Raw genomic sequence first — 23,671 nt, forward strand, 5'->3', positions numbered from 1 at the left:
TCTTAAAGAGGTTCCTGAGAGAATATGCATTTCCTCTTGGTGGGGGGATGACTTGAGGGCTTCTTTAGAATGACACCCACTCACCACCCCCAACCCCGATCTTTTCTTCCTGGCTTATGTATTAATTAGAATGGGAGGCGAAGGGCTTGTATCTTATTCACACCTGGTGAGCTCTCTCAATAGAAGGCAGTCATTCTGCCTGGGGCTGGGATGGAGGATTCCTTTCTAAGCACAGGTATGTGAGAGATGAAGCATTTGATGGATTGAAAACAGCCAGGATTGAAGGAATTGTTTGCTGTTCCTTTTTTTTTTTTAAAGGAAATTTGCAACAGTGAGGTCACTTTCATTTTTCTTACCTTGAAAGCCCAGCCTTTCCCTCTACCCCCTCTCCACTTAAAGCCAAAATTGCATGTCGCTTTAGGAAACCTCACTGTGCACTCAAGTGTTCATGACCACCATTCACGTTTTGTCTCTTTAAATGCCACCACCGCCAATACTCACTGAAATACGGTACATGAGCACCATTGCCGACTCTGGATGGTGCTGGCCCATACTGCTCTGTGACTGGGCTCAGGAGCAACCCTATCATGATGTGGCTAGTCAACGTCTGACAGTGTGGACCTCCTCTTTTACCTGCCCGCCCACCCACCTATACCACTGCAATTTTCCTCGCCACCAACCCTTTCTCTAATCTTGAAACTGACAAGGTGGAAGGGAAGTTCTTTCAGTTTCGCAAATGCCAATGATGCATCCTTCTGCCTCTCTTTTTGGTCCAGTGAAAATCTAAGCTAATAACCTTACCAATTTCACAATGCCCTTTTTTTTAAAAAAAAAAAAGTATTATTATGTTAGCATGTTGAAACTGGCAGGGTTTTCTCACAATATTGCACATTTCCCCCAGAGATGTGGAGTGGGAATGTGACATTTCTGAGCTTCTAGTGCCCCAGTTGGAGGGCACTATCTGTTCAAAAATGGCAGTGCTTTCATGGAATGCAATAGGATTACTTCTAAGTTTTGGTACATGAAAGTGTTTGTGCACATAAGAAAAATACAGAAGTCTTTCCAACCCCCCCCCCCAAATTAAGCTTCCGTCCATTGTTTCCCACATAATTAAAGTGTGACAACTAGAAAAGCCAGAACAACAAGTTCATGAGTTTTTAATTGTGTGGCTTTGGTTGATTTATAACCTATCAATTAAATTTGCATAAATTGTCATGTGCATTAAAAACACACACCAATTATTCTGAAGTAAGAAGCATAATTTGTTTTTAGATGCTGTGCAAATGTCATCATCTTAGAAGAGACAAAATGCGAGAGAAAAGCAAGACCAGTTCCTTTAAGATGGTGCCGTCTAAATTTTTATGAGTACTTGCATTAAATGACCAGATACTGTAAAATTTGGCCCTTGCTTCCTGCCTCTCAGAAGTTGTATGGTCTATTCCTTTACTAAATCAAGATTCTCAGTCTAAGCCTCCATATGCAAGGCATAAGCAGCTCTCCAATGTTGCAACAGCAGTCTTCTGCCCACAATTATGACCCTCAAAAACCACAAGTGTTTGAAGAAATCATGGTAGGAGATGACTGGCAGTAAGGCATAAAAATGTATCCAGGACAATTTTAATTCTGTGTTCTACTAATTTCCAGAACAAGGTGATGCTCAGGTAGCAGCACAACAGGTATTATTTTGGGTGTTTCTCCTGACCACAGTACAGCTATGTTTTTTTTACAATAAAAACCACTTTTAAAAGGTTAGACCAGACTGTTGTGTGGAATGTGCATAGTGAACCATTCACAACTAGCCATGTTTTCATTATTTTATTCAGTTGTATTATTTCCTAGTAGCAAAGTCCTGGGTTCAAGTCTACAAGACAAGTGAAGGCTGTAATCCTAGACACACATATCAGAGTACATTGCCTTCCCTAGACAGCCTTGGATCTGAGCCCTAATTGAGCAAAGCTCTATTCTGATTCTTTTTTCTGAAACAGAACATGGTTATGCAATACATTCCACCCAGGATCTGGGTATATCTAATTCCGCAACAAGATTCAAGACTTCTCCTACTGCATTTCCCCAACAGCTATACTTGAAGACTATCAAAGCAACACATCCACATTTAGGGGACCCCCAGACTGGTGTCTTATTGTGGGTGCATTCTGCAAGATGTTCTGGACACACAAATGGTGCATTTGTGGTGGGTTTATTCTGTGTTATTAGTTGTTCTGCAATGCTTCCCCAGTGCTACCACATTATTGTTGTCCGGAGGATCTATAGCTAAACAAAAGTGAGATAAAAATAAATCAGAACATTTGTCACATAAAAAGTTATAGGAATTAAGCAGCATTATAGGACATAACACCAATGGGAAAAGAAGCAGCGTGACAGCCCCAAAACTTTTGCAGCTCCAAGCAGTATTGAAAGCAGGATCTCATATAATAATAATAATAATATAACTGCCCTGATTGCATCATGAGCACAAATACAGTGGTACCTCGGGTTACATACGCTTCAGGTTACAGACTCCGCTAACCCAGAAATAGTACCTTGGATTAAGAACTTTGCTTCAGGATGAGAACAGAAATTGTGCGGCGGCGGCGCAGCAGCAGCAGCAGGAGGCCCCATTAGCCAAAGTAGTGCTTCAGGTTAAGAACAGTTTCAGGTTAAGAACAGACCTCTGGAACGAATTAAGTACATAACCAGAGGTACTACTGTAATCATGCATGCCTAATAAAAAGGACATCTGGGCGAGGGGGGGGGTCTTCAGTCCAGCGTTGTGTTGTTGGGATAAGTCCCTGTTGCTTGCTTCTCAATTTATTGTAGTGGTAGCCATCTGAAAAAAGCAGAGTTGGTCTGACGAGAGAGGCAGATATGAAGAAAACTCATTTGTGTCAAGATCCCAGCTGATGCCTTCAGATAAATTTGCTCTCAAAGAACCGTACACTCCAGCCACTCCATACACTCTAGGCCTGAGGCCAGATCCCAGACTCTTGGCAGTCCCATCCATTCTTTTTTTTAATGAACTTCCCTCATTTAATTGGGACAGGCTGCCCTTCCTTTGTTAATTACACTTCTGAGCAGGAGGCTGTTTCAGTTTGGATGACTGGTCAGAGGAAGGCGAGGAGGTTGTTTCCATTACAGAACTCAGAAGTGTGTGTGTACTGTGTATGCAGGCTGGCAATCTATGTGAAGGAAGCTGAAAGTTGTTGTAAGTGTGTGAGCCTGTGGAACATTATCCTCCTCCAGAGGAAAAAAAAAGATGATGATAGTCCTATGCAAGCAAAAACTAATGAGTTACCAGAATATGTTCTTAAGGGTGGATGGGATGTTGCACTATTGTCCCCCTTTTATGGTACAGCCCTCTTTCCCCAGTGAAATATCTTGATCCACCTTACCCTTTAATAAATAAAAATAATAAAGTATGAGCATGCCATTTAGACACACTTTGACAAAACTGCCTGCCTTAACATGATGCATTCTAACAACATAGGTTGGGTTTCCTAGATGCAGAATTTGAGATAATTAATAGCATAGGGTTCTCGACACCCCAATGGCACTGATGTTTTAATGGCTGGTTTTTACCATAGCGTATTCACTGCAATGCATTCCAATTTGCCAGTCTTGCAAGAACATCTCTCTGCCCTGTTATTATTGTGCAACCACGTTTTTCTTCATTCTTGCATTAGAGGAAAATGGAGAGGAAGGCCAACTTCTTGTTTCCTTCTCTTTGTGAACATTCTCTTCTCTCAGGCCACGCTGGAAATGGAGCAGTCTGCAAATCCCCATGTCTTCCTGTTTGTTTTCTTTCTTGTGGTTAGCCCTTGGACAACCTCTTAATTCAACTCTGGAGCCATTTCCCCCAGCATTCGTTGACTAAGGACATTTTCTTTGTCTCTGGTGCCCCAACCTTTGCCACACTTTAAGCTGGGCATGCTAAAGTTCCCCAGATACCCTTGCAAAATGCATGGGAACCAGGATGTGGCAGAACAACTGAGCTCAGTTCTCTTTTGTACATATCATCTTGCTTCTTTAAAACAGGGATGGAGAACCCGTCCCCCCCCCCTCGGATATTGTTGGATTCCAACTCCTGTCTTCCCTTAGCATTGATCATGCTGCGAACTTAACATCACCTGGAGAGCCACAGGTTCCACACCCCTGGTGTGCATTCTATTCTCATACTTATCCAGACAAGAGCAAATGATGGAAGAAAGAACTTTCATTAGTTCAGCTATATCTATGTTCACAACCAATTTCGTTTATACTTTGGGTATCCATGATGCATAGCTGTCAACTTTCCCCTTTTCTTGTGAGGAATCCTATTCGGAATAAGGGAATTTCCCTTAAAAAAGGGGAAACGTTGACAGCTATGCCATGATGGAACAGCTCTGTCTGGCGAAATGCCACTCTTGGAAAAGTGATAAGCACTGCTCCTGCACACCCATAGGATAACATTATTTACGCTGCATGGTGATGCATTTGGAAAAAATCTACCATCTCTTGCTTTCATATTCAAAGTCACTAAAGTGTATTGGAGTACACATTTCATTCGTAATAAATTCTGAACTAGTTGAAAATGCAAGTCTGGTAGTGGATTCCAGATAATGTTAAGGAGCTTACCATTAATCCACTTTATTTTTTTTTATTTTTTTTAAATAATTTTTATTCGTTTTTCAAACAGATAACAAAAACAATACAAAACAATATAATTTCCAACTCCTCATTTCATACCCTTCTTTCTTTTGACTTCCCCATACCTCCCCATCCCTGCATCCTTGTTTAATAGTTCTTTAGCAACCCTTAGGTCCATTATCTTAATTCCCTTTCATAAAAGTTCCTTTAGTTTTTTGATTACTGCTGCAATTCTTTACCTCTTACCCCCTGACATCTTAACATTCCTCAATTTTACAATTATTTTTAAGATATATTTTAAATTTCTTCCAGTCCTCTTCCACTGTCTCTTTCCCCTGGTCACGGATTCTGCCCGTCATCTCGGCCAGTCCCATAAAGTCAATCACCTTTGTTTGCCATTCTTCCAGAGTAGGTAGTTCTTGCGTCTTCCAATACTTTGCCAGTAGAATTCTTGCTGCTGTAGTGGCGTACATAAAGAAAATCCTATCCTTCCTTAACACCACTTGGCCAACCATGCCCAAGAGGAAAGCCTCTGGTTTCTTGGGAAAAGTCCACTTAAGGACCTTCTTAATTTCATTATAGATCATTTCCCAGAAAGCTTTAACCTTTGGGCAGGTCCACCAAAGGTGGTAGAAAGTGCCTTCAGTCTCATTACATTTCCAACACTTATTATTAGGCAAATGGTAAATTTTTGCAAGCTTGACTGGGGTCATGTACCACCGATAGATCATTTTCATAATATTTTCTTTTAAAGCATTACATGCAGTAAATTTGATACCGGTGGTCCATAACTGTTCCCAGTCAGCAAACATAATATCATGACCAATATCTTGTGCCCATTTAATCATTGCTGATTTCACCGTTTCATCCTGTGTATTCCATTTCAACAGCAAGTTATACATTTTTGATAAGTTCTTAGTATTGGATTCCAACAGTTCTGTTTCTAATTTTGACTTCTCTTTCTGAAAACCTATTTTCCTGTCCTGTTTAAATGTCTCATTTATCTGATGGTAATGCAACCAATCTCGAACCTTAGGCTTTAGTTTCTCATAACTCTGCAGTTTCACCCTTTCACCATCATATTCTAAAATCTCATGATATTTTGGCCATTTAGAATCCATATTAAGCTTTTTAACTTCCCTAGCTTCCATTGGTGACACCCACCTGGGGGTTTTACTTTCCAGCAGATCTTTATATCTAATCCAAACATTATACAAAGCTTTCCTTACAATATGGTTTTTAAAACTTTTATACACCTTTACCTTGTCATACCATAAGTATGCATGCCAACCAAAGTTATTGTCGTACCCTTCCAGGTCCAAAATGTCAGTGTTCTCAAGAAGTAGCCAGTGTTTCAACCAGCAGAAAGCTGCCGATTCATAATAAAGTCTTAAGTCCGGCAGGGCAAACCCCCCTCTATCCTTTGCATCAGTTAAGATCTTGAATTTAATTCTGGGCTTTTTGCCCTGCCAGACAAATTTTGATATATCTTTCTGCCACTTCTTGAAACAGTCCATCTTGTCCAAAATCTGCAACGTCTGGAATAAAAACAGCATTCTAGGCAATACATTCATCTTAATAGTAGCAATTCGGCCTAACAAGGAAAGTTTCAACCTTGACCATATTTCCAGATCCTTCTTTACCTCTGCCCAACTTTTTTCATAATTATCCTTAAATAGGTTCACATTCTTGGTTGTCAAGTTTAACCCCAGGTATTTTACCCTTTTTGTTATTTCCAGGCCTGTTTCATTCTGAAAACTCTCTCTTTCTTCCATTGTTAAATTTTTTTCCAACACTTTCGTTTTTTGTTTGTTCAATTTAAAACCTGCTACTCAACCAAATATTTCAATTAGTTCTAATACTCTTTTAGTACTAGTGTCTGGCTGTTGCAAGGTCAGTACTAGATCATCTGCAAATGCTCTTAACTTGTAATGTCTAACTCCGACCTGAACTCCTTTAACCAACTGGTCCTTTCTAATCATGTTTAACAAAACCTCCAGGACTGATATAAAAAGCAAAGGGGATATTGGGCATCCCTGCCGTGTACCTTTTTCTATGGGTATTTCTTCTGTTACCACATTGTTTACAATTAGCTTGGCCTTTTGTTGGGAATATATTGCACCTATACCGTTTTCAAAACCTTGACCTACCCCCATCCCTTGGAGATTCTTTTTCATAAAAGTCCAACAGATATTGTCAAAGGCTTTCTCCGCATCTACAAAAATCAAAACTGCTTTCCTGTTAATGTCAACATCTAACAACTCCAAAATGTCTATAATGTTCCTCACATTGTCTGACATATATCTCCCTGGGAGAAAGCCTGTTTGGTCCTTATGAATCTCATCTATCAACACTCTTTTCAATCTTTTTGCCAAAATGTCTGCAAAAATTTTGTAATCCACATTGAGTAAAGATATAGGGCGGTAGTTTCTAACCTGGTTCTTCTCAGCTTCTGTCTTCGGTATAAGTGAGATGAAAGCCTCTTTCCACGATTCAGGTGCCTTTTTCCCCTTCAGGATTTCATTGCAAACTTCCTTCAATGGTTGTATCAAGCATTCTTTCAGCATTTTGTAGTATTTAGCCGTCAGGCCATCTGGTCCTGGTGATTTTCCCAATTTCATATTTTGGATGGCACCCTCTATTTCTTGTTCTGTTATTTCCTCATTTAGAGTCCTTTTACTTTGTTCTGGAATTTTTGGTAAGCCGTATTTTCTGATGAATTCTTCTATTTCTTGTTCATTAATTGGCCCTTGTGCATACAATTTCTTAAAAAAGCTTTGAAAGCAATTGTTTATCTCATTAGGTTTGTGGATAATTTTTCCATCCATTTCTAGACTGGTTACCGTGTTCATTTTCTGCCTTTTTTTCAATTGCCATGACAGAAGTTTCCCACATTTGTCCGCTGATTCGAAAGTTCTTTGTCTCATTTGCTTTATCTTCCATTCTATTTGTTGGTTCATGAGCTCCATGTACTGCATCTGATAAAACTTTATTTCTCTCAGAATCTCATGAGACTTTGGTTTGGACCTCAGTTTCTTCTCTCCTTCTTTTATTTTTTCTAGGATTTTTTCCTTCCTCTCATTTTGTTGCTTCCTCTTTATAGAGTTCTGTTGAATTAGGAAACCTCGCATCACGGCTTTGCTTGCGTCCCAAATTATTCTTTTCTCCACATCTGTTTTCCTGTTAATCTCAAAATAATCTTTTAATGTTTTAAGGGCCTTCTTGTGGATCTCTTCATCCTTAAATAAGGTGTCATTCATTCTCCATCTAAAGGATCCAGTTGTTGTTAGTTTCATCTCCATCTTCACCGCATTATGGTCGGAGCAAGTTTTTGGGCATATTTCTACTTTTTTTGTTCTTGACGCCAGACTGCTAGAAATCCAAATTTGGTCTATTCTTGTCCATGTCATTTTTGCCTCGGAGAAGAAAGTTCCCTCTCTCTCTAGAGGATTCCTTGTTCTCCAAATATCAATCAAGTCCATAGTTTCAGTCATTTCAAAAAAGATCTTTGGTAGTCTCCCTTCTTTTGAGATCACTTGTCTCTGTGCTTTATCCATGTTTGTTGAGACAACTCCATTCATATCCCCCATCATTACGATTTTATAGTCTATGAAATCAACTAGTGTCTCATGCAACTTCTTAAAGAATTCGGCCTTCCCCTCATTTGGGGCATATACTCCAACAATCAAAAATTTTTCTCCTTGAATTTGTATTTCAATTGCCAGGTATCTTCCTTGTTCATCTTTAAATATCAATTTTGGAGCCAATTTTTCCTTTGCATAGATCACCACACCTCTTTTCTTCACTTTGTCTGATGAGATAAATTCTTGACCAAGTCTCTTATTTGTCAATAATTTCCTGTGTATCCTGGCAATATGGGTTTCTTGCAAACATATTATGTCTAATTGTTCTCTCTTCAAAATGTGAAAAACTTGTCGTCTTTTCCGAGGAAGGTTCAAGCCATTACAGTTCCAACTAAGAAGTTGCAGAGACATTTTGTGTTTAAGTAGCTGTTCCTCCAACTGCTCCAAGCTTCTGTTCTTCCTCCGATGGTGGTGGTAGAAGTCCAAATGATAGATTTGCTATATCAGGTGGTTCTTTCTCCTCTGCAGTTCCTTTCTGCAAATCCTCCAGGTATCTCTCCAGAAATTGTTCTTTGTCCTGAATTGTTTTTATTTTGATCTTTCTTCCTTTAAAGTTAAAGGATAGTCCTTGTGGAAACTCCCATCTGAATGGTATGGTATTTTTCTTCAACAGGTCTGCTAGGCTCTTATAGTAGGTTCTCACCTCTAAAATATATTTGGGAATGTCCTTAAAAATCTGTATTTGACAGTTTTGGATCACCAGTGCCTTTTGATAATGCAAGTTCAGTATTTTATCTCTTTCTTCTTTTGATCTCAGTGTAATTAGACAATCCCTTGGTTTCTTGTCCTGCCTCCTGCCCAGCCGAAAGGCTGTTGTTATCTCAAATTCATCATCTTCCGCCCATTCCTCATGCCAAAAAGCTGCAAAGTTCTCTGTAAGGAATTCCACAAGGTTTTCCCCTTCCCCTTCAGGAACCAGTCTAAGTTTTAAATTCTTCTCTTTCCTCTGAAGTTCCAATAAGGAGAGGGCTGCATCATGCTCATTCACTTTTTTAATAATAGGCCCAAACTTTTCCCTTGTCTCCTCAGCCGTGGTTTTTGCACTTTCTGCAATCTTTCGTGTTTCAGAGCTCTCCTGGATTAATCTATTTATAGAATCTGTGTTAGACTTTACACTGGCTGTATTAACATCTAGTCTTGTTGTCAATTCTGTTAATTTTTTGGAGTTCTCTGTCGATAACTTTGTCAATGCTTCCAGAGATTGATTTATTTTAAGGAGTGCCTGTGTCATAGGATCCATAGAAGCTGCTGTTTTTTCCTGTGCAGCTGGTACAGTTCCTGATATGGAGCCCCTTTTCTTGTGGGATTGTTTTGCTTTAAGCCTTGTTACTATCTCTTCTGTAGGGCCACTCATATCCTCAAGGTCGTTTTCACAGAGTTAGTTTCCAAGTGGAAAATCCCACTGTTACTTCTCCTAATGCAACAGTTTCACTTAAGACCCTCTAGAGGGAGCATTCAATTGTATCCAAATGGCAAGGAAAAAACAAAGAAGCAGGAAAGTATAACAGTAGCCATTAATCTCCAATGTCCAAACCACAAAGTCTCTGTCTTCTATGTAGCCAAAATGCAACAGGGTAAATCTAAGGTCCAGTAACTTTGTTACAAACAAGCCCCCACTTTAAAGAGTTTGACAGTTCATATCCCAGTGTCTTGTTTGGGCAGCCCGTCCTGGGGGGGTTTGACAGTGGAAGGTCTTATTTTCCCAATAATTTTCCAGCAGGTTAACAATGTCCCAATCCCTTCCCCCCTTCTCCTGCCTGTCGGGGGGGAAATTTAGTCCGATGTCAGTTTGACAGCTTAAAAAAAAAGAAAAGTTCCCTTCAAATGCAGCTTGATTTTTCGTCGCTTTGTTTCTCCTGCAGCTCCGGGGAGGCAGACTTCCTTAATTTATGCCTTTCCCGTTTTCAGCCAAATTTCTTATTTTAGTGTCCCGTCATTTCCAATCTTACTCACGGGTGTTGTAGTCAATTTCCAGTTACAGGAAGGAATCAGCGCTCTCCGTTCATGGCGACGCGGCTTCACTCCGCTAGCTGGGTGACGACTCTCAGCACCGCGCTTACCCCGATGCCGCTCAGAAGCCTTTAAAAAGGCTCCTTCACAGTGCCGGGGGGCGCAAAAGGTGCCCACCGAATCTCCTTTGTTCACAGGCTCCACGCCTGTGATTTTAGGGGTCCCCCGCTTGCCGTAGCGGGTAAGACCCGAACTAGCGAAGCAGTCCTGCCTCGGAGCTCGAGGCTCGGACCGCCATTAAACGCTGGCGCCGACCGGAAGTCCCATTAATCCACTTTAAATGACCATCAGTGCACCAGTGCACCACCTTCTTAACACATCTTAACCTTTTGTGTGCATGGCCAAGAAAGTTAAAAGGATGGTTTCTCAGTGTTATTAATAAAGCACCATCAATACACATGGCACATTGCAAGTGGACAGGTTTCTGACTTCAGGGTTGTTTTTATTAAAAAGCCAAAGTGACATGGATATTTCCTCCTCCCTTCCTAAGCCCAAGCCACCATTTTGCCTTTGTGAAACATTTCCAGAAAGCTTCTTTCTTTCTGTTTCTCTCTCCCCCCTCTCTCTCCCACACACACCTGGATCACTAAGCAGCCCCAATTTCTGTTTTATCATTACAGATCTTTCAAAATTCTGCTGACTGGTGAAAACACTAAATGGTGGAATAATCCCCTTCTCCAGGTAAAAACAAATATGCATATTCACATATTGGGAGGGGGAATGCCTGGATTATGTAGCAAATGCATTAAAGCTATGCAGCTATCATACAAAAAAAGAGGGGATTCTTTAGACAGACTCTGAATGATAGTTCTCTGTGGCAGGAAGTAGCAGTATTAAGGTTGCCTTCTTTACAATGAAGGCTAAGGTTAAGCCTAATAAAGGTTAAGCTCTGGCTACTGAGTGCAAGCCCTTACACCCTCTGCTGGTTGTACTGTGTCAGGCTTGCCTATAGGTAGAGGAAAGGAGGGAAGAGTGCTGTCCTCCACCACCATGAGCTGAAATGTTCCTCCTCCTCATGGCTTCCAGGACAAACATCTGTCCTGCTGGGATCATAGGAAGCTGTCAGAGCATCATCCCATCTATCTCAGTATTGTCTATACCAGGCATCCCCAACCTGCGGCCCTCCAGATGTTTTGGCCTACAACTCCCATGATCCCTAGGTAACAGGACCAGTGGTCAGGGATGATGGGAATTGTAGTCCAAAACATCTGGAGGGACGAAGGTTGAGGATGCCTGGCCTATACTGATTAGCAGCAGCTCTCCAGTGTTTCAGGCAGTGTTCTCTCCCAGTTCCAGTCCCAGCCCTACCTGGAGATGCCAGAGATTGAATCTGAGACCTTTGGCATGCAAAGCAAATGCTCTGTTCTCATATGGGAGCTAAGTGTTGACACCTTAGAGCAGAGACCTGCATGGGTTGTCACCCTGGATATGTCCCTTGACTTCTGTTCCACCAAACTGAATGGAGCCCACCAGCCACACATGATGGCAGGCCATGTGCTTGATAAGCTGCTGCTTGGGGTGCTGGTTGGGGGCTTGTGTTCGACTTGCAGGATCAGAAGTTGTGCAGGCCTGCCGGAGTTCTGCATGGCTGGTTTGCATAACTGATGCCAATGTGAGCAGTGGTTTGCTCAGTGGCGATGAGTCACACGACATGACAATTTATATGACCATTTTCAGTGCAAGCAATGGCTCTTTCAAAAACAGATCCTCCCCCCTCCCAAATCTGGCCATGATACAAGGTCAAAAGGACCTAATGGAACTGCCTGTTCCCTAGGAAGCTGCAGCTCGAGATATTAGCTGGTCACAATCCTGGTCTACTATTGACTCTAGAAGACTGAACCATTATCTAAGTTTGGACAGTTCTTTGCATTTTCTGAAGTAGGCATGAATGTCTGCCTTGAGGGCACAAATGAGGTTTTTTTCTGTCTGAAGTGCAAAAAATGGAAATGCTGACAAGGTCTTAGGCGAGCTAAGACAATACATGGATGTGAAGAAGATGCAAGATACCGGTATGTTATCCATGTGGCTAGCAACACTAAGTGAATTTTGTGAGTCTTCCTGGAGCCCAGGAAGACTTGGGATCATGACGGTGCCTAAAACAATTGAAAACTGTTTCAGCAGGTTTTAAAAAAGGTAAAGGTAAAGGTACCCCTGCCCGTACGGGCCAGTCTTGACAGACTCTGGGGTTGTGCGCCCATCTCACTTAAGAGGCCAGGGGCCAGCGCTGTCCGGAGACACTTCCGGGTCACGTGGCCAGCGTGACATCGCTGCTCTGGCGAGCCAGAGCCGCACACGGAAACGCCGTTTACCTTCCCGCTGGTAAGCGGTCCCTATTTATCTACTTGCACCCGGAGGTGCTTTCGAACTGCTAGGTTGGCAGGCGCTGGGACCGAGCAGCGGGAGCGCACCCCGCCGCAGGGATTCGAACCGCCGACCTTTCGATCGGCAAGCCCTAGGCGCTGAGGCTTTAACCCACAGCGCCACTTTACAAATACAAAACAAGATTTAGTTGTGAGCAAAGGAAGCAATCAGCAATCAGTAAAATATTTTTGAGGTGTTAGGGAACAGGAAGAAGTTTACATTTCTTCTCTGGGCTCAATCTTAGATTCAGCTCTATTTCACAAAAGCAGTTTTTTTCTGATGTCAACTCACATCTTCTTTGGAACACACACAGAGAAGAAAACTTTGTTTTAACATTCCATTGCTTCTTATACTATTTTTACATTGAGACAGGCATAGTTAATTTTAATCTTGCATATGGTAATCTTTACATGTACCGTAATTGGTACTTTATTATTTCTTAGATTTTTTTTCCTTCTGCCAAGATTTATTTATGTATAGTGTGCTGTTTATTTCTCTTTGATATTAGTATGATTATGTCTTTTATAAACCAAAATACATTCAGAGGTCTTCTGCTGAAGCGTTCAAAATAAATATTTCTAAACCCATTGTAGCCTCTCAGGTTCTGCTTGGTCACCACTCTCTCACCCACTGGGGGAAATTATGAATCTCACTTTCACTCATGGTGAACCTGTTTGTGATAAGCAAAGAGATGCCAGAGGAAAGGATAAGGGGTAAATTAGCAAAAAAAGATTATAACCATGTGCATTAACTTGCAATTGCCAGCCAAGGAGCAATGGACACATTCTTTGCTGGAACTAAGATACTGTATTTTTCCATGTATAAGACTAAGTTTTTCCCCTAAAAAACAATGTCAAAGATTAGGGGGCATCTTATACACCAATAGTGCCAAGGGTGGGTTGGCGATTCGTGAGTCCCCCAAAATACATGTGTGAGTGGGGGTGGGTGGGTGTTTTTTTATCAGGTTAGCCATATTGATTCGTATGCTGTTGGTGGATTCTTGTCGTTGTCTTGTTGGGCTGTGTATGTGATAAAGATGCTTAGAAAATTCTGAGACATTTTCCTGGCATGCCAAAAAGTGCTTAGATTAAAAACCCAAGTGAAAATTAGAGAGTACATTTTGTGATTTTTACTTCTGTGAAGATGTTTTCCTTTACCCTGACCCACCCCCCCAGTCTGTACCTTAAACTGTTGTTGAAAGGATGATGAATGGAGATGAGATAAACAGTTTGGGGTGCCCTGCCTCAATAGAATCAACAAACCTTAAATATTTGTGTTGTGTCCCAGTAAGACTTAAAAGAGCTCTTGCTGTTCTAAGCTTGACCTGTGAAAATCAAAAGTGGGAGTGGGAGTGATGTTGGCCCAAAGTAGGGTTGCTTCATGCTTAAAGGGGGTGGGGTTGGAGCTAGAACTGCACATCTAGGTAAGTGCATTTACATTATAGGTAAAATGAGGGTCTTCATACACGAAAGTGAGCATGTGCATGGAACCAGGAGATAGTTATTTCAGATGAATGAATAACATGAAAGTGATTTTGCATACATGACCCAGAAATAAGGTCATTCTATTCATTGAATTTACTTAGGTAAAAACCACTAGAATGTGATAAAGATCTTTCTGTTGTTTTAGAAAAAGGAGAGAATCCCTTAAAAGGACTCTGAAGGGGTTGGGCGATTCTCTCCACTGTCCAACTCAAAAGAATTCATTACATTTTCTACACAGTTTATTAAGGGAACCCATCAAAGCAATGCAAACATCAAGTTACAGATAACACTTGTTGCTCATTTATGCTTTGAAAGAGATCACGCCTCTTCAGTCGTTTTACAACACTGGATCCCAGAATCTAGAAGCCTGTGAATTAAGCACAACACTCTCAAATCCGCAGTCGAGCAATACTTTCCTTTGGTTCCGCAGCACCAGCATTCAAATTCTCCAGAACTCTTCACTGGGCTGATGAGACTTCTAGTCCTAAATGCCCTGAGAGCACCAGGTTGATGTTAAAAGCAGCAGATGGAAACCAGCAAAGGAAGGAGAAAAACTAGGTTGGATGCTGAAGCCACTATCTGCATCAGAACCCATTCAATGATCTCTATCCCGTGTCAAAGGTTCAGGGGTGAAAGCCGAAAGGAAATTCCCTTGTTGCCGGTCATCCAATTTGATTTGCATGTTGGCTACTAATAAGGTACTAATGCACTGTTGTGATGATTTGCTCCTTTGGCACATAGGGAAAAATAACTTTCATGACAAGAATCATGATTTCCAGAAGCACATACCATGCTTGTTACAGAAAACCTGGTCCAAAGGTCTCGTGTTGTAGCTGGGAACAAGGGGTTTATCCTACACCTGAATTTCCCCACTGCAAAGTTAAACCTGACTTGTACACAGAAAGGCAGAGTGGTCTGATATGCAAAGAACTAGGTGTGCATCTCAAGGACCCGAGTGTTAGTCTTGCCTTTGCTGGGACCTGCATGCATGGCCTTCCAAAGCAGCTCACTACCGTTATTCCCTCCTTTGTGAAACTGAAATAATTATAGCCTATTCCCCTGGATTGTTGATATCTGTACTTGTTGTTGTTTAGTCCTTTAGTCGTGTCCGACTCTTTGTGACCCCATGGACCAGAGCATGCCAGGCACTCCTGTCTTCCACTGCCTCCCGCAGTTTGGTCAAACTCAGGCTGGTAGCTTCGTGAACACTGTCCAACCATCTCGTCCTCTGTCATCCCCTTCTCCTTGTGCCCTCCATCTTTCCCAACATCAGGGTCTTTTCCAGGGAGTCTTCTCTTCTCATGAGGTGGCCAAAGTATTGGAGCCTCAGCTTCAAGATCTGTCCTTCCAGTGAGCACTCAGGGCTGATTTCCTTAAGAATGGATAGGTTTGATCTTCTTGCAGTCCATGGGACTCCAAGAGTCTCCTCCAGCACCATAATTCAAAAGCATCAATTCTTCTGCGATAGCCTTCTTTATGGTCCAGCTCTCACTTCCATACATCACTACTGGGAAAACCATAGCTTTAACTATACGGACCTTTGTTGGCAAGGCGATGTCTCTGCTTTTTAAGATGCTGTGTAGGTTTGTCATTGCTTTTTTCCCAAGAAGCAGGCGTCTTTTAATTTCGTAATAGAACTTTGGGAAGTATTGTGTGTGTGGCAGTACATCTTACAAGTTGCTGTCCCTTCCCGATTCCATTTGCTCTTGGAGCAAGAGGAAAAACTTAAGAGGCGATGAAAATAAACCAATAAATCAAATCCTTACCAAAGAAGAGAAGGCAGCCCCACATCAAGGGGGAAGCTCTTGGGTGTGGCCTCGCCAGCTCCACTCCCAGCCGCCTGACACGCGAGAAGAGAAGCCGCCTCTTCCACCTGAGAGGGTCGGAGGAGGGGCTGACGGGAGGTGCGGCCCGCCGGCTCTTCGCCCGCTCCCCATTTTCCGACAGCCAGCCGGGGACTGCTTGAACTTAAGGGACTCCGGGGGAGCAAAAAGGCCGGAGCGGCGGCGGCGGCGGCAGCAGCCAGAAGGAGGGGCGGACCCTCTGCACATACAGCCCCTTCGCGCCCCCCGCCCCCCTTGGCAACAGCGCCGCTGGGACTTCGTCCAGATTTCCTTTCGGCTGCCTGTGGAGAGCCGCTTGGTTTCCTTGTCTCTCCGATGTGCATCGCGGAAAGCGCTCAGGCGGGCTCCCGCTGAGGAGAAGGAGGAACTGCAGCGTTGCAACGGGAATTGGCAGATTATGCTCACAAGCGGCGGCGGCGGCGGCACCACCAGCAGCAGCAGGTAACTCCCGCCTTTCGAGGGGGAGCGGATTCCCCAGCAAGCGGTGCAGGAAGAGCAGCCGCCGCTGCTGCTTTTTCTTCTTTCCTTTCTGTGGCTCTGCAAGCAGCTTTGGCTCCGGAGCGAAGTGATGCCGCGGCGTCCGGGCGCTCTCCCTGCCTCGTGCCGGCGGGGTACCCTGCTGCCCCTCTCCGCCGGGGTTTGGTTCGGGGGTGCGCGCGCGCGTTGCCTGGGCTTCGTCCGCGCGCTCCTCCTCCCACGTGTTGCGCCAGCCGGGCCTCCTCCTCCTTCGTCTTCCCGCGCTGAGGAACCCGCGGCCCTCCGGATGGTGGCTGGACTGCAAACTCCCATCACTTGCCTGACCCTTGGCGGTGCCGATGGGAGCTGAGGTGACGTCTGTCAACATCTGGAGGGCCGCAGGTTCCCTGCTCAGCGCCTTTACTCGGCCCTAAGTCCCGCGGAGTTCGGTAAGAGTGTTTACAATTGCAGCCTAATTGCACTTACTGGAAAGCGCGTCCCCTTGAACGGAAAGGTTCAGTTTTGCTAGTGAGTGGCATCCAGTGTCTTTAATGGGAGGTGCTGGGTCTGAAGAGACTGGCATCTTGGCAACTTCTCTGCAATCCTACATACATGGAGCTGGTTTGATGGTAGTTACTTAGTAGGAAGGAAAAGGCACTCTGCATGTGGTCAGAGGCAATTCACCCTCTGCATTCTGGCTGAAATGCTTCCCAGGATAAGTGGTGGCAGCTCAGAAGAAGCCCTCCCTTCATCCATTTTCTTTCACAGTCTGCTTCTACTTCTCATCTGGTTTTTGTCCTCACCTGTGCACCAGCTGTTAATAGTTTTTTAAAATAATAATAATAGTAATTGTTCTTCTTTCTCGTGCATGTTCTCATGCAGCCAAAGGAATGTCAGCCCTCAGGCCACTCCAGGCAGGGAGTCCCTTCTGAATTCTATAATACGTTGCATTGTCAACCAGCTGTTCAGCCCCCTGGGCCTGTCCTTTTGACAGCTCGCCCCCATGGAGCAGGGAGGGCAGAGTAAATGGAAAAGGATGGAATCTTTGCACTAGAATCCCAAATAATATTGCATCAGGGTGGCATCTTTGGATTGGGGATATCATCACAGGAGCCCTACAAAGTAGATTAGATTGGTAATCTAGGGAGATTTACTGAGCTGAACATGGATTCGCACCAGGTCCCCTGATCCAACATTCTAGCCACTGTACTTTGTGTGATGATTGCAGGGGGTTGTCCTAGATGACCCTTGGGGGTGCCTTCCAATTCTATAATTCTACGATGGTAAGTCCCCCCCCCCATGGCCCATAATTTGTATAACACCTTTTAAGGCTTGAGGCACACTGTCACCATTTATTCTCCTTTTACAGATTGGAAACTGAGGCTGAGGCCTTACCCAGATGGCCAATCAAAACACATGCTACCCACATTTCAGCCTTTGTGGGATTCTCCTGCTACAAGCCTCACATTAAAGGCAATGAAGTGATAGCCAGTCCATGAATAAGATGTAGAGGTGTGGGAGCCATGTTTTAACATCTGTGCAGATGTACCATCTGGCTATGGAAACGGAGGGAACAGCCTTCAAAGAACTAAGGAAATCCTCATTTTTAAAGCAAAAAGTACATGAAATGAAAAAGGAACATAGGAGGCTGATTTCTGCTAGGCCAGATTATTTGTAGTCTGGTACTGTCTACAGGCACAGGGTCTCATGCAGACAGGGGCATTCTGAGTGGGGGTGGCTCGCCCCAGGTACCATTCCAAAGGGGGGGGATTGACAAAATGCTGACCCTCAATTGGCGGCACCCTCCGGGACGCATGCCGCACCCCCTGGGACGCGTGCCACTCCGGGTACTGGAGCAGGTTGCTTCTCCTCTGCATGCAGAGGTCTTTCCCCATCATGTAATACTAGCTGGAGATTCCAGGGGTTAAGTCTGGGACCTTCTGCATGCCAACCACATGCTCCACCTGTGAGCTATGGCTCCACCCTCCATCCCATACACCAATGCTGCAGGGTAGAGGGAAGCTTTGTTCACTATAATTAGAATGAATGCAATAGCTTTTTTTAGGAAATTACATTTTTTCCTGTGATGTGACCCCAAAAAAATCAGAATCCAAGCTACAGAAAGGCAATAACTCTGCAACACATAAGGAACAATGATGCAGAAACAATAATGCATTTACTGTGGAAAGGACCCTGAAAGCTAGCAACTTTCCAAGACTTATCCTGTGGTTTGTGGCTCAGCTGGAACTTCAATCCGAGATCATATGGTAATGCTGTCCACTGAATGCACTTGCTCTTGCCAAGTCAAAAGCAGTTTCCGGAGGCTATGAATATTAGTCCAAGGTGACCCACCTGTTCATGCATATTGCTTTCAGGACTCTAGTGGAAGACTTGAGTAACCAGCAGTTAGTTAGGCAAAGAAAGTGGAAGGACTCCATAGTGACGCTCTGATGATTTGAAATAACTTTCTGGCATGGTTTTGCTCATGTGGAAAGGGGAATCCCCATATTCCATCTAGAGGGTGGGTCCCATTCCTGAGTCCCTGCTCACTTCGGTTACTGATCTTGCATCTTTCAAGGTCCAGAAAGACTCGCACAAAACCCAGAGCTGCTCCAGTGAAGTATGCCTTGGCACCTGTTTTAACAGTAAAGTGTCAGATGACATATGTGCCCAGGGGTAGCTTGGAGGTGAAAGGAAAACAAAATCCAAGGCACTAAAAAACCCGGGAACTTAAGAGTAGAAGCACAAAACAGGGAGCAAAAAGCAGCTGGAGGAGAGAGGTGCTGTGAAGGGTTGGGCAGCTGTGCCTAGGGTGGCAGGTTTTACTGTCTGTACTGTACACACCTTTTGCCCCAAGGCTGAGATCTTTTCTCAGCTCCTGCAAAGCTATTCAAAGACACTCATTTGGGAGCTTTGTTTGCCTTTCACAAGGGCTGCAGGGGATTAGTCTGAAGATGTGTGGTGAACACGGACTCCTCTGGATGAGCAGGACATGAAAGGGGTGGGAGACATAGAAAAGCACAGTTTTTACACTTATGCCCGTGTCTGTTCTGTCACACCTACACAGATGTATGTGCTCAGTCTGTTCTGTGTGCGCACGAAGCATCTTGGATAGTAATATACGCCGTTTGCATGCAGTGAATCTCCTGACACTGCAGGCGCTGTGATCTCCGTCACAGTTAGAATTGCATGTGGACAGTGATGTGTGTGCAACTTGCTGTGAGGCTGGCCCCAAAATTACTCAGGAGAACAACATAGTCCTGGCACTCTACTTGAGTCATGCATATGTCATTGTGTACAACGGTGCTTCCTCTTTGATGAGTATGCCTGGTATTAAAATGGAAAGAATCCCCAAATGTGTAAATGTGTGATACTTGGGAGCTTAATCCCTTGACACGAGAGCGAGCAGTTCCATGAATGGATCACCGGGCGTTATTTCCTTTCCTTTCCCCCCCAAAAAGTGGCTTGGGATGCATGTAGTTTGGAGTAGGACTATGGGGCAGAGGGAGTTTTAACTCTTTGCCCCTGCACCAACCATGCAATGCAAATGTATCGCCTTCCTAAAGCTGCTGTTAGCATCAGAGGGGAAAAACATACAGACACACAAACTGTACCTGTATCTCTTTCCCTCTCCTCCTCCTGCCACAGCTCCATTCCAAATTTGGGCATGGCTGTTTTTTAGAAGAGGAAAATTGCACTGGGACTTCTGACAGTGACTGACAGTGTAATCCTATGCAGAAGTAAGTTCTATTGAGTTCAGGAAGATTTATTTTCAGGAATATGTGTACAGGATTGCTGCCTGAATCTCCCACGTTGACACTAGTTTAGCCTTCTGGTGCTTCTGTAGGACGAGAGCAGTAAAGCCAGGGCTAAAAAAAAAATTTAGACCATCTAAATTCTGAGCAACCAAATTCTGTGCTAAGAAAAGCTGAATTCTGTGACTAGTATGAATTATGAACATTTTCATAATCTATCCTATTCTCCTTAATTTGTTCTGTTGTTTTTTCCCCTCTTGCGGAAAAAAAAATATGCTTTTGATGGAAGCCCTGACCTCTGAGCACTGCAGCTTTTGTCCAGCCACCTTTTGATATTCCAGTAAGCGTTTCCCACATCCCCTTGAGCATCTTTACAGTCAAAAGGCCTGGGAACTTGCCGTTTTTAAAAGGAAAGCTAAGACTGTCAGCACGTTCAGCCAAAGTTACATTTTTCTGCAGTCTTGTAAAACCACAGAATAGGCATAGCACTGAGTAAAGCTCTCAGCAGCAGGTGTGGTTCTGGCTTGGCACGTAGGAGACTTAGGGTAGTTCAAAGAGGGAAAAGTATTTGACTCTGCTGCTTACCTTTCTTTTTTGACGGGGAAGACCTATCAAAGTGTGCTCCAAACCAGCTGAACAGCTATGATGCATTGACCCTGTTGCAAAAAAAGAGAGGATTGATATATTTTGTGCAACATTCTTTGACTGATCCAATCCAGTATAGTAGGTGTATGTTTGCAGATCTTGGGCCTGAAGGCTGATGACGACTGTGGCCTCATCTGCACAGTACAGTTAAAGCAGCATTATGCCACTTTAAACAGCCCCCCCCCCCCCCGAATCCTGGGAAGAGTGGTTCATTAACAGTGCTGAGAATTCTTAGGAGATTCCCTGTTCCCCTCATAGAACTACAATTGCTGGAGTGGTTTTGCACTTAGTCCCTTTTCCCATGGAACCCTGGGAATTGTAACTCTGTGACAGGAATGGGGAATCTCCTAACAACTCTCAGCACCCTTAATGAACTACACTTCCTAGGATTCTTTGGGGAAAGCCATGACTTTTGAAAATGGTATGATGCTACTTCAAATGTATAGTGCAGACAGGGTTTATGGGGCATAATCCACAACACTGAAGAATGTCAATAGGCATCTTAATCCATCAGTCTTATGCCTGTTATACCACAGCTGCAGAGCTTGGGTTGCCATAGGCATCCCATTTACAATTAATAATATTAACTATGCAAAAACAAAGTACAAGGAGGTCTCTTGTCTGACTCTTCCAGAAGTACTTGATTGCTGCAAAGTAGCACATAGCTGGCCAGGAAGTTGATGGTCTTGGAATTGAGACAGGCTTCTGGGAGGTAGGGGTTTCCAAGCTGCAATTGTACTGCAGGAGCTGAATGCAGCGCTATGATAATTCTCTGTGCAACTGACACCTCCAGAGTGCCAGTCCTTTCCTATTTATACAGTGGTACCTCGGGTTAAGAATTTAATTCATTCTGGAGGTCCGTTCTTCACCTGAAACTGTTCTTAACTTGAGGTACCACTTTAGCTAATGGGGCCTCTTGCTGCTGTCGTGCCGCCGCCGCCCCATTTCTGTTCTCATCCTGAAGCAAAGTTCTTAACCTGAGGTACTATTTCTGGGTTAGCTGAGTCTGTAACCTGAAGCATCTGTAACCCGAGGTACCACTGTATGTCATACCAGGATTTTCATTCTGTTCTTTGGTCATCTCTTGTTAATGTACTACATACTTCCCATACGTCAGCCTTTCTCAACCTGAGGGTCCCCAGATGTTGCTGAACTACAACTCCCACCCCCAGCTAGCAAGGCCAGAGCTCAGGGATGATGGGAGTTGGAGTTGTAGTCCAACAGCATCTGGGGAACTACAGGTTGAGAACCGCTGCTCTAGGTGTTGCTGTACTATGGCTCCCATCATCCCTGAGCACTGGTCATGTCTTTATCATGCTTGCAGTCGCCAATACCAGTGTGGATGACTAGAACTAGGACTGTCAAGTGAGGTGTTGCCATGATTTTGAAGCAACTTGCAACTGCTCTTGTTACGTTCTTGCCTCCTGAGCCATCGTCTTTTCTTTTGTTCTCTTTTACAGACTCCCACAATGAGAGGGGAGATGCTGTTCCTCACTGCGCTCCATGCCACGCTCTTTGCTTCAGCGCAAGTTATGGCTCAGAAAAGGGAGAGAGGTAGGTGGATTGTGACATGTGTAACACTATGGAATGGTTCCATAGCTCAGAGTACGTGCTCAGCATCTGAAAGAGCAGGGCCTGGGCCGGGGGGTGGGAATCCTCCAGTGGAGACCTTTAGGGCCACTGTCAGTCAGAAGACCAGGGCTGGTCTTCCTCAATGTAAGGCAGCTTTGTGTCTTCATCTGTGCATGCTAAGAACATTTTTTAAAAAAACCCACACGGGTGCTATGCAACTACCATATATGGTTGCACAAGCACAAGGATTAGCAGTAGCACAATGGTTCCCCCCCCCCTCCTCCAACCCTGTGCACCCTGCCCCATACCCAAATCTGTTGCAGAAGGTTGGAGGAACCCTCAGAATACATTTGGGAAAGGGAAAAGTAGGAGAATGTTCTGTTGTGCAAAGAGAATTTTTTGTTCTGATGGAACGTTCTCCTTAGCACCACTTTGAATACAACACCTGCCAGAGTCCTGTCCCAAGGATCTTAGTCTGCATTCCAGCAAGAGAGAGTGAAGGGAGAGGAGAGGATAGCAAAAAAGGGGGGAAAGGGTGAAGGAATGGAATAGGAGAGGTAATGCTTCTAGCTCTACTCGGAGGCTCATGCTAAGGGTGAACTTGGTTTGGCTGCATTGCCCTGCTGTAACGAAGATAGAGGTGGCATATGCAGAGTTCTGACTCTCTCTGTTTACCAGAGACAGTACCCTGTTTTCTGATTTCTTTTTCCCTGGTGAAGCATTATCTCTGCATTGCAACCTTTGGAAGATGACAAAGATGGCTACCTGCAATGCACTAGGTCCCTTAGACACCAGAGAAGCTGCGAACAGAATAGAACTGCTTGCCATGCTAAGTTGTGCCTTCCCCATTCCTTTATCATGGGAATGCAAGGGACATGGTGTTGTGGAAGCAACTCTTTTGCGTGCATAACCGTACTGCCTGCTGTGCCTTCATTTATTCATGCCTTGAGGAGAGCTGTGTATTGCCTGCTGTGCCTCTGCCTATGTATCATTTGCATATGTATCATACTGATTTGAGCATTAAAACTTTTGGAAAGAATCAGCACCTGAGTTCGTGGACTTTAGCTAGGGTGAACCAGGATATCTGGTGTAAGCAGCAGTGAGGCCGCTGGCAGGAAGTTGGGTGCAAAGGTGTTCCTTCTCACCCATCTCTCCTGACCCCTTCCTGACCTACTTACAGTCTCCAGGCATTTAACACCCTGGCTTTGAAATAAGCTGGGATTTGTTAGGCAACTTTAAACCATGGTTTAATGCTGGCTTCTGGCCCTCACTTCTTT

General features: G+C 44.0%; 1 protein-coding gene and 1 long non-coding RNA gene across 6 annotated transcripts in view; one reads left to right on the forward strand and one right to left on the reverse strand.

The window, feature by feature from the left end:
• Positions 1 to 1,385: 1,385 nt before the first annotated feature.
• On the reverse strand, positions 1,386 to 22,376 carry LOC307210857. 2 transcript variants are annotated; one of them, XR_013836181.1, is made up of 3 exons: positions 22,291 to 22,376; positions 15,889 to 16,418; positions 1,386 to 2,271 (listed from the first exon to the last, which is right to left on the reverse strand). It is a non-coding gene; the product is annotated as an uncharacterized lncRNA (long non-coding RNA). The 2 variants fall into 2 exon arrangements; XR_013836182.1 differs by lacking the exon at positions 1,386 to 2,271 and having other exon boundaries at positions 14,344 to 16,418.
• COL7A1 (collagen type VII alpha 1 chain) overlaps positions 16,734 to 23,671 on the forward strand; it is a 120,561-nt gene continuing 113,623 nt past the window's right edge. For 3 of the 4 annotated variants that reach the window (XM_079966988.1, XM_079966986.1, XM_079966987.1), the window contains exon 1: positions 22,283 to 22,376. In XM_079966988.1, the coding sequence (XP_079823114.1) occupies positions 22,292 to 22,376 (85 nt within the window). In that variant the 5' untranslated portion in view covers positions 22,283 to 22,291. Of the gene's footprint in view, positions 16,872 to 22,282; positions 22,377 to 23,671 lie in introns of those variants that run through there. The other variant, XM_079966985.1, reaches the window with a different exon arrangement.

The sequence above is a fragment of the Podarcis cretensis genome (assembly GCF_951804945.1).
Source record: "Podarcis cretensis genome assembly, chromosome: 2".
NCBI classification, from domain to species: domain Eukaryota; kingdom Metazoa; phylum Chordata; class Lepidosauria; order Squamata; family Lacertidae; genus Podarcis; species Podarcis cretensis.